General features: G+C 34.4%; 1 protein-coding gene across 2 annotated transcripts in view; it reads left to right on the forward strand.

The window, feature by feature from the left end:
- Positions 1-12,066, forward strand: part of LOC136040572 (bestrophin-4-like) — a 96,694-nt gene that overhangs the window by 21,249 nt on the left and 63,379 nt on the right. For both annotated transcript variants that reach the window (XM_065724806.1, XM_065724807.1), the window contains exon 3: positions 7,977-8,087. In XM_065724806.1, coding sequence (XP_065580878.1) covers positions 7,977-8,087 — 111 coding nt within the window. The remainder of the gene's footprint in view (positions 1-7,976; positions 8,088-12,066) is intronic.

A 12,066-nucleotide genomic window follows, 5' to 3' on the forward strand; every position in this document is an offset into this window, starting at 1 on the left:
GAGGAGCGTGTGGGCCTCAGGCGGCTTTGTCCTGTAGTGAGTTGTTAGTAGTAGTAGGATGTATATGTAAGGAAAATGCGACATTTTAAATGCAAGTAACAATAGGTCGAGTGAAAAAAACAGGACCATTTAGTACTAAAGTTCAAAACAGTTCAAATGAAGATATTTTTTTTCAACTGGATTTAGAAGAGATATATAAAAGCCAATGCTTTGAGTTGAACACTAACGTATGTGCGATATTCAAAACAGTACACAGTATTTAAAACAATGCGAATCATAGACTTAGGAGAAAGAATCCTCAGCGAAAGTTCATAGAGGAGAAAATCCAGTCAAGTGCAAGATCTGCAGTAAAGTATTTTCTTGAAATTCAAATTGAACTAAATACATGAGAGTTTTATCCAAGCATATGGAGATTCATACAAGTAACAAGATTCACTGGATTACACACAGATAAAAGATAATCTAAACCTTTGTTCAAAAAGAAAGATAATCTAAATCCTTTATTCAAAAAGTAAAGAGTGCTTCAAATTTATCAAGCATGTGTAAAATGGTGTTTTTTTGTGTTATAATATTAAATATATACTAATCTCTTATACATTGTTATTCACATTTTCCTGAAACACAGCTAGTTAATTATAATAATTTTTGTCTTAATTGCAATATAATTAGCCAATTTTTTCCTTATAATTAAAATTTGTCTTTTTTCGCCAATTTTTTTGGCAACTAATTTCTATCAAGACATGTTTTCCTGTTATTTAATTTTTACTAAACGTTTTTCCTTCATCTGTTTTTTTTTTCTTACTAATTATTTCCTAACACAAATTTTTGTTTTTCTGCTAATTAATCTTCAGTAGAGTTTTTTTCGCCAAGGTGTTTTTTCATGCATTATATTTTTTTTCTGCGTAACTAAATATTAAAATTGTGTATTTGGCCAAGTTTTTCTTGTTAGCTAAATTCTTGCATACCCCCCTCCCCTGCAAACTGCATTTTCATGAAATTTTTCTTATTCAATATTATTTTTTCTTGGTAACTAATTTATAACTCGATACTTTTCCCGCTAACGCTAACTAAAACTTTTTCATTCACGAAGTTTTTTTAGTGCTAGATAATGTCTAACACTACATTTCTTTTCAATTAAATAAGTTCTAACCTTACCTTTGACCTTAGTTCCTCCAGAGGCTCACAGGGTGCTAGTGAGTAGCCTTCAATTATCCCTCAAGTGGGTCGCTGCGTCAGTGTCTTCCCACTCTGGGCTGAGAATCGTCTGGACTGGAGGGCTCTTCTGTAACGTTTGTACGTTCTACGAAGCGTGTTGTTTGGTCTTCCTTGGTAACCCGTGCCTTCCGGTTGCCAGTGGAGGGGTAATTTAGGAAGTCTATGATCTGGCATACGGAGCCCTTTTTTTCTTATTAATTAGTCACGGTCATATGCTAAGTAGATTAAGTCTTCGTTAGTGTATTTTTTTAATGCAAATTGAATTTAAATGCAGGGTAGTGTAACTTTTTTTTGCATGTACATTTATTTTAAAATATTTATATTCTGTATTTTTCGTCAGTTTTGAAATATCTGGATCTTTTACTATCTTTCAAGGTCCTCAAAAGTTTGTACGGCCTCTTCACACCTTAAAAGTGGTACATACAGATAAATTATATGCTAGATGCCTACCATCTTAAGGATAAAATTAGTGCCTTTGTATGTTTATCTTTATGAATGAGGTCATGCTAGAGAAATTTTGGTCCAAATACCTGATCCCTGCGGATTTTCGAAAGTTTCCTCCAAATTTATCTCAAGGGACTATCGTTCCCCTCTACCCGCCCTTCTTAGGCATGGATAGTTTTTTTTTTATTATTATTATTATTTACTGCTTCAAGCTGTTGTACTGATGAAAAGAGAGCTGATGGTTAACTCACTTATACTTAAACGTGAAATCGCTTGCAAGCGCAAATAGGATAGACTAATTTTCGAATTTTTTAATATGACCTTTGGTAGAGACGAATTTATCCCTTCCTGAAACTTGATGCCCTTTCCTTTGTTTCTCTAGTCAGATTTCTCTTCTTTTTTCATCTTGTGTCTCGGATGAGATGTTATTCATTGGCTTAAAGTGGCTTCACGGCTGACGGTTGTTTGCAAAACACGTTAACTAAATTAAATTGAATCATGATGCAACCACTTTCTCCCGTACCTTTCATTCACTGGTTTTAGCGATTCTCTTTCCCTCGATTTTTACCCTTCACGACGTCAGCATTAGGACTGTGTAAGGATTAGGGCTAAAACGGAAATGGTACTCAAACAAGTGGTATCCAGAAATGGCCTTGTAGGACAACATTATCCCGTCTCTCTCTCTGTGCAAGGATTTAAAAAATCGTGGTGTGATGAACCTTGTTTTAAGGGAAGGCTGAATAAGGAGGATAATATAGGCAAGGGTGAATTTGTTCTCGTTTGGTCATAAGAGAAGGTATTTGGGAAGGGTGAATTCGAAGATAGGTCCTCATTTTCACCCAATCTGTGGAACTGTGGAGGATGATTTAATTATTCTTTGGGTTTCTGTAAGGGGTTAAACGGACCGAGGGACTTTTTTTTCTGTGTAGTTGCCTGTATAATAGAGGAATGGATAAATTTTATATTAATTGATAGAAGGTTTATGGGGAATAAAAAGTTGGGAAAATCGGTAGACACAGGTATGGCACATGGAGATCATGTTCTGTAAGTTATACAATGATTGGTCTGGATTTAAGGGTGTGTCCTGGGTTCATAAATTTTATGTTGCTGTATTTTAGCACTAGCCACGGCCAATTAAGGCTTCTATTGCCAATAAATCTTATATTATGTGACGGGCTGTTTTCAACAAACACTGAGGATCCAAGGCCATGACCTAAGTCCTTAAAAAGTCTCTGATGCTTGCTTACGTTTCTTCTCGTCTTAACCCCCCCCCAAACCCCACCCATGCAAGCTATAGTAGTGTAATTTTGCTATTTAATCTAAATTGACGTTAAATATCTATCCAAAGATGCTGTCATTGCTATGAAAAACAAGAGCTAAGAGCTCATATGGCACTTGTGACGATGCGAAAAGAGCTAAGAGCCAAGAGATCATATGATATGAGCTCTAACAAAATTCTATGAATCAATAGATTGATTTAAAAAGGAACATAAGAGGCTTAATGCCGGTCAGGATTTAAAATAAGAGCTCTGATACACGATGTCCTTCTAAATATCAAAATTCATTAAGATCCGATCACCCACTCGTAAGTTATAAATACCTAATTTTTTCTAATTTTTCCTCTCCCTTTAGCCCCCCAGATGGTCGAATGTGGGAAAACGACTTTATCAAGTCAAATTGTGCAGCTCCCTGACACGCCTACCAATTTTCATCGTCCTAGCACGTCCAGAAGCACCAAACTCGCCAAATCACTGAACCCCTCCCCCCAACTCCTCCGAAGAGAGCGAATCCAGTGCGATTCTGTCAATCACGTATCAAGGACATTTGTTTATACTATCCACCAAGCTTCATCCCGATTCCTCCACTCCAAGTGTTTTTCCAAGATTTCCCCCTCCAACTCTCCCCAATGTCGAAAGATCTGGTCGGAATTTGAAATAAGAGCTCTGAGACATGGCTTCCTTCTAAAAATCAAATTTCATTAAGATCCGATCATCTATTCATAAGATAAAAATACCCCAATTTTCACGTTTTCCAAGAATTCTGTTTCCCCCTCCAACTCCCCCCAATGTCACAGGATCTGGTCGGAATTTTAAATTAGAACTTTAAAGCACAAGATCCTTCTAAATATCAAATTTCATTAAGATCTGGTCACCTTTTCGTAAGTTACAAATACCTCAATTTTCAAAATTACCCCCCCCCCCACCCCCAATTCCACCAAAGAGAGCATGTCCGGTCCGGTTATGTCAGTCACGTATCTTAGACAGGTTTCTATTCTTTCCATCCAGTTTCATCCTGATCTCACCGATTTAAGTATTTTCTAAGATTTCCGATCCCCCAACTGCTCCCCCCCCCCCAATTACGCTCGATCCGGTTGAGATTTAAAATAAGAAATCTGAGTTACGAGGATCTTCTAAATATGAAGTTTCATGAAGATCCGATCACTCCTTCGTAAGTTAAAAATACGTAATTTTTTCTTATTTTTCAGAATTAACCCCCCCCCTCCAATAGGGCGGGTCCGTTCCAATCATTTAAATCACGTATGTAAGACTTCTGCTTATTTTTCCCAGCAAGTTTCATCCCGATCCCTCCAATCTAAGCGTTTTCCATGATTTTAGGTTCCCCCATCTGGTTCCCCACCAGATCTGGTCAGGATTTAAAATAAGAGCTTTGAGACACGATATCCTTCTAAATATCAATTTCATTGAGATCCGATCACCCGTTCGTAAGTTAAAAATACCTCATTTTTTTCTAATTTTTCAGAATTAACCCCTCCCCCAACTACCCCAAAGAGAGCGGGTCAGTTCCGGTTATGTCAATCATGTATCTAGGACTTGTGCTTATTTTTCCCACCAATTTTCATCCCGATCCCTCCACACTAAGTGTTTTCCAAGTTTTAGGTTTCCCCCTCCCAACTCCCCCCAATGTCATCAGATCCGGGCCAAAATAAGAGCTCTGAGACACAATATCATTCCAAACATCAAATTTCGTTAAGATCCCATCACCCGCTCATAAGTTAAAAATACTTCATTTTTCTATTTTTTCCGAATTAACCGGCCCTCTACTCCCCCCCCCCCCGATGGTCAAATCGGGAAAATGACTATTTCTAATTTAATCTGGTCCGGTCCCTGATACGCTTGCCAAATTTCATCGTCCTAGCTTACCTGGAAGTGCCTAAAGTAGCAAAACCGGGACCGACAGACCGACAGAATTGGCGATTGCTATATGTCACTTGGTTAATACCAAGTGTCATAATATCGTGCATTGGAAATTCGTTTTGAGAAGAATTCAAATTTTAGAAGCCTACCATCTAATTTTCCAAAAGTAAAAGTATCTGCCGTTGAGTGTATGTAAATAAGCCATCGTGACGCCAAATTTTAGACTTTTCTGTTTTATTATGGAAAGGATAGATTTTTTTTTAATATTCCCTGCTTGTGGTCTCACTATTAGAAATTATTGTATCATTCGTAAAGTAATATTGTAACTTGCAGGATTGTACAAATAGTTGTACACAATGCAGGGTTGAATAAGCATATATTCAAAGAAAATGCAATGTCAGATTCCAGCCTTGCTGGTGATCTTTCCTAATTTTTCCTAGGGAAATTTTTTAAAGATTTTTCCACCACTTCCCTTGGAAGGAAGACTAAAGTTTGGTTGTAAAAGTCTACTTCCATCACCAAAGCTGTGATCTGTCTTTTCATGTCAGACATTGTTTTACTGTTTTAGCCTCAAAATTACGCTAATGGGCCAAGATTTTTAAGTTATCCATTTGAAGCATTCCGATTGCTATGGAAGGGAGCTCATAGACGAAAGTACCCATTTGCTCGATTAAAACTTTGTTTGCATTTTCTGTAATGTTAAAAATTATTTTCATTCACGATCTTTTAGTTGAAACAGGACTGTATATATTTTTCCACGGTTAAAGTCGTTAGCCATCAAAGTATTGTATTAAAGGGGAAGGAAGTAGAAAGGCGTTAAGTCATGGCGAAAGTGTAGAACAACGGTTTCATATTGATCCAAAGAAGAGTTGTGCCATGTGCAAGCAAAGCTTCTTGGGCCAAATAACTTTTTTACGTTTGTAATAGTGTTATAGTAAAATGATTGATTGATGTGAACGAATCTTTCAGGACGAAATTTGCACCGAAAGCTAAAGGTTCAGAAGGTATTTCGGGTCTTACCCCCCTCCAATCAGAGCGTAGAACTGTTTCTATATTTTACGATTTTGTACTAGGTGAACGAAACTTAAAGGAGTGGGTCTGCAACCTTAGATTGGGTCTGAAAATGTGTCATAAAGGTCATATTTCTCAATGCCCAGGGCATGAAGTCCAGCCTAAACGTAATTTTTGTTTTCAAACTTAAGTCATTGGTAGTCGTGTCTTCCGAGACTCTTTCAAACTTAAATGTGGGTAAGGTGGATATTGGAACTTGAAGACACCTCTCCAAATTTTAACTTGAACTATAACTTCATTTCTAAGAGACTTAAGTCATTGGTAGACGTGTCTTCCGAGATTCTTTCAAACTTAAATGTGGGTAAGGTGGATATTGGAACTTGAAGATACCTCTCCAGATTTCAACTTGAGCTATAACATCATTTCTGAGAGACTCATTGGTAGTCATTGGTAGACGTGTCTTCCGAGATTCTATCAAACTTAAATGTGGGTAAGGTGGATATTGGAACTTGAAGATACCTCTCCAGACTTTAACTTTAGCTATAACATCATTTCTGAGAGACGAATTCAAATATAAGAACGATTTTTGAAGTTAGTCATACACCGCGGTTTTTTCAAATATTTTCTTTGACATGGCATTCTTCAGGGTCAGTAGTGTGAGGAAATCTGTTCTAGGTAACCTTTTCGAAAAAGTTAAATTCCCAAGCATGATATTGCAATAAAAAATGAAACGTTGTGTTTTATTTTCGATATAATGCAAAGGGAAGGTAAATATTCTAATTCATCATAGCTTTCTTAAGCCATTTTAAAAATTTAAAGTAAAATATCTAATATTTCTTCAACAGTGACTCAATTAACAAATTCACTATTTTAGAGTCCACCAGAGAAAGGCGTTGTTCAATCACATTGTACTTTCCTTCAACTGTCATGGGATATAGTCCTTCACTAATTAACTTCCAAGGAAATTTATTTTGATTTATATGAATGTTTTGAAACTAGAGGAAAACTTGTTTTTATCGGTATTAAGTCTAATAAAAAATACCAATGGAATAACAAAAATGCTTTCAGGAAAATTGACTTCGTGCTTTAGCTTGCGTAGACTCATGTTTAACCTGCATGTTATTATAATGATTCCTTTAAAGGCCCATAAGGTTTTACTAATACCGAGATTGTGCTAGCGTAAAGTATTTGGGATATAAATTTGTAAGCCTTCTCCGGGGCTCATGTTAGCAGAGTGTTAAATATATATATATATATATATATATATATATATATATATATATATATATATATATATATATATATATATATATATATATATATATATATATATATATATATATATATATATATATATATAATATATATATATATATATATATATATATATATATATATATATATATATATATATATATATATATATATATATATATATATATATATATATATATATATATATAACTTCGAAGACCTCACTGCCTTTCCATGAAGAAAGTAAAACAGTTCAAAATAGGGATGTTTGAACTGTTGTACATCCCTATTTTGAACTGTTTTACTTTCGTTATATATATATATATATATATATATATATATATATATATATATATATATATATATATATATATATATATATATATATATATATATATATATATATATCAACGGGAGCTTGGTCCAGGGGGCTTATGGGAACAAAAGTAAGTCGTGAGAAGGGTTTGGCTCCCAGGCCGGTTGATCAGCCTAGAGGGTAGTGGGGCCCAGTGGATACTTTTAAAATCAGTCCATCTCTCACCTTCGTCTCAGTTGTATATTTGTCTGATACCTTTTCTTCACTGTATGTGTATTCTTATGTTATTCAATAAAGGCTGTATACGAACGTATGTAAACCGTTACATCAGCCAATATAACATTCATATAAACTAAGAGGTTTACACTAGCATTTCTTTTGAACCATTGGAAATTTTTCATGGGATTTTTCAACCAATCAGAAACTCTATGAAAAATGTGATTGGCTCAATTTAACGTTATCTAAATTTCAACATTAGTGAAATTTTGTTGTGAATGGGCATTAGCGTTATTTCTTGGAAGACTCTGAAGACAAGAGTCATTTACATAAAGCATATATACATGTATAAATTTTGTTTCTAGTTGGCGTGGAAGCATTTACAAATTGATATGGCCAAATTTGTTCGTGTATGTGTTTTTTTGGTATCTGATAAAGACAGTTTATCTGCTTGTACCGGACGAAGATTTCCGCTAGTAAGTGACATCTCTTTTTACGATTCCGAAGCATCTATATTTTCATTAAATAATATATATATATATATATATATATATATATATATATATGTTTGTGTGTGTGTATTTATCAAATAAATTTATATATATTTAAATATATATTTATTAGAGATTAACTGTTAAACCATTCGATAGTCAGTTATCAAATTCTTAGTTATATAGATATAATAGATTTAGAAATGTTACTTCATTATTTTCTTCATCAGATAGTGATTTAACTGCTTAAACTGTTCCCCAATTATTTTCTTTTTTAGAGATGAATACTAAGCAAAGGTTCCATTATGTCATTTGACGTGTTTTGGCTGGGATGTTCTTGTGTCCTACTTGAGTTACCGGAACAAACAAATTTAAAAAATAAATTGCTGGTAAATTTCGTGATAAGTCAGGCAAATAACCCCTTCTACTGAGCTCATAAGAAATGGCTTTATAGGAAGTGATTAACATTTGTTAAATGGTGAAGAATTTTCTTGAGCAACGCATAATAAATGCTAGTTTTATCAGTGTTTCCCTAGAAAATATTTATCTTTAGCGTTATAGATAAAGAGTCAACCGTTGTTTATTTAGTTTTTGAATGCTTTTCAATTCTGGCTAATTTTTAGCTCGCTGACCCCTTGGTTTAGAGAGCTAGGGCCCTTCCTTTTTATTGCTCTTGGTATCTACCAAGTGACATATAGCGATCGCAAATTCTGTCGGTCTGTCTGTCCCGGTTTTGCTACTTTAGGCACTTCCAGGTAAGTTAGGACGGTGAAATTTGACAGGCGTATCAGGAACCAGACCAGATTAAATTAAAAATTGTCGTTTCCCGGTTTTACCATCTGGGGGGGGGGGGGGTAGGGTGACGGTTAAATCGGGGAAATTAGAAAAAATGAGGTATTATTAACTTACGAACGGGTGATCGGATCTTAATGAAATTTGAGGTTTGGAAGGATATCGTGTCTCAGAGCTCTTATTTTAAATCTTATTTTAAAGCCAAAATCAAAACATGCATTGATGCAAAAACATTCAGAAATTAAATAAAAAAAAAACAAGTTTTTTAACGGAAAGTAAGGAGCGGCATTAAAACTTAAAACGAACAGAAGTTACTCCGTATATGAAAGGGGCTGCTTCCTCATCAACGCCCAGCTCTTTACACTAAAGTTTTTTACTGTTTTAAAAAGTAGAGTTAAGAGAAAGAGTCAAACTTTAGCGTAAAGAGCGGGGCGTTGATGAGGAAGGAGCCCCTTTCATATACGAAGTAATTTCTGTTCGTTTTAAGTTTTAATGCCGCTCCTTACTTTCCGTTAAAATTTTTTTTTTTTATATTTAATTTTCAAATAGGGGCTTTAAGTGAAAAGTAACGTTAAAACTTAAAATGATAACAAAGGTGGTGTGTTATTACATTAAAACTCACTGTACCCGTCGCGCGTAACTGCGATGTCAAAAGAAGGTAAATTCTAGGGAAATCCCCTACAGAACCAACAGAATAGCTGGAGAATTACCCCTGCGGAAAGTTCCCCCTGCGTATTAATAACGATTATATTTTTTAATTTTAAGGTATTTGAAAAACTCCCCACGGAATATTTCCCCCTGAAATCCCACCTCGCGGAAAATTTCTCACGACAATTCCCCTTTATTGGAGAATGACACCTATAAATGGAAGAACGCTAGAATGTGCTGAATTGTTACGGACGAACATCTTTTTGTTTTGTTTTTCAAACGTCATGCTTTTCACATTAGGATTAATCCCAGACTGAGTACAGTTGTAGTTTACCCTTCATCTATGCAAATTACCAAATTAATTTATTTTGTTAACGAATGCAATGTGTCGGGCAAAAGACCCCCCCCCCCCGATAATTTCCCCCTGTGGGATTTTGATCACATTTAAAATAACGATAGTATTCTTAAATTTCAAAAGCATTTAAAAAGATAGGTTGAATACCAAATTAATGAAATAATTGAATACCAAATTCAGAGAAATTTATTGAAAAAGGAATTTATAATTAGTTGATTCATTAGGGACAGACAGACAGACCCACAGACATATATTCGACTTTTTATATATAAATTCACGGTACCAGGAATGTTAAACGTACCATATTCTTCGGTGGTTATAATTTATTATTATAATTTTATAATAATACCGATTATATTTTTAAATTTATTATATTTTATATTAAATTTATTGTTTATTATATTAATTTAATTATAATTTATTAGCTACCATCTCTATGTTCTATTTGTCTTTTTTGAACCTTCATTTCAAGGAGTTGAGCTATAGTTTCGCTATGATAGTCCTTTCATAGAGGTTGTTCTAGGCGGTAAATGTACTTCTGAGCTATTATTTTGGCTGTTTAATAGTGCTTCTGTCATGATTTGTGGTTTTCATGCGTTTTATCTTTTTGTGGTTTGAAAAAGGATGGGTCTTTGCCACACTATTTTCAGAAGCTGTCCCTGAAATTTATTTAAATACCGATTCACTTTTGTCTTGTTCTTTATGTCAATTATTAAAATGATTGAGCTAGAAAACCAGGCAGGTTATCAAGGCGATTCACAGTTAGGGCCTTTTTTAGCGAGCTGGAAAGTGAAGCCGGCTTAGCTTTTCATATTTTTTCCCCATTATTTACGATTAGTGGAAAACTGCCAGACCGTTATTTGCGAGAAGATAATAATTTTCAAGACTTGAAAAGCGAATCCACTTCGCTAATAGAAAGTGTTTCTCGGTAGTGGTACGGTAGTAGTCGGTAGTGGTACGCTAAATTCCAATTACTACGATCGTGACTTTTATAAAACTTCCAATTTTGTCTATTTTCTTCATGCTATTTTTAATTAATTCAAGAAATGATTAGTATTCTTGCAAGATAATAACTTAGAACAATTTATTAGCACAGATTTATGCATAAATACTTATTATGACAATGGAGCATTGATTAAAATTTATTGTTTTTTTTCACTCGTTGTTTGCAACTAACTGGTCTAATTTTCATAAGCTTGTTTTTTAAACCAGCTTAGCTTTCCATTTCTTTTTCGCTACTAGCACTTCTTTTTCGCTAAAGTACTGTTCAGGCCTACGAATAAAAGAATAAAAAAATATGCGGATAGGCCTAATCCTTATTCTCCTTATTCATGATCCTTATCAAGTCACACACTGGATTATAAGGTTTTACTAAGTCTATTTTGGGGTTTACTGACGGTCTTTTCATTTGTGTTAAGCTTCTATTTCTGTCGGTTATCGTAGAATTAGCAGAAATAAGGTCAAGTAATCTTCGTAAAACTGCCACACATCACTATCAATAAATAAATGAAACTCATAACGAACAGAAATTACAATAAATAGCCGAGTCAAACTCAAAACGAGCAAAAATCAATATGAGTAGGGATGATAACCCTCGTGCCTTCTCAAGACCAGAACATAGTTTGTGCTTAGTCTAACTAAAAAAAAAAAAAAAAAAAAAAAAAAAAAAAAAAAAAAAAAAAAAAAAAAAGACCGTGGATTGTCAGTTTAATTGACATATATTGATATTTATTCCTTAAAGTTTGATAATTTTTTATTTATGAAAGTAAGAAAAGTGAAAACAGTTACAACGTATAACATTTTAAACGAATCTTCAAAGACATAATTTCCGGATCTTTCAACTACGTTGAACAAAATGGCTATCAATCCTATCAAATTTTGTTTGGATATGTTTGGGGGAATGGTGAGCGTGGAGGGGGGTTAGTTGCCCTATAATCACTTTCGATTATTAAAAAGGACACTGGTCCTTTCAATTTCAAGTCGAATGAGCCCTTTTTGAAGTTTCTACGACAACTCCTTTGATTGAAGTGCCCTGGTCTAAAACAAACCAAAAAGAAAATTAATAATAATAATAAATTGTACCCAGATCGCTCTTTACTTATGCAGCGTTATTGCGCTGCCTATAATTTAGGGTTGACCCGAATAAAAAAGGGGACACTTGTCTGTTAA

The sequence above is a fragment of the Artemia franciscana genome, chromosome 21, assembly GCF_032884065.1.
Source record: "Artemia franciscana chromosome 21, ASM3288406v1, whole genome shotgun sequence".
NCBI lineage: Eukaryota > Metazoa > Arthropoda > Branchiopoda > Anostraca > Artemiidae > Artemia > Artemia franciscana.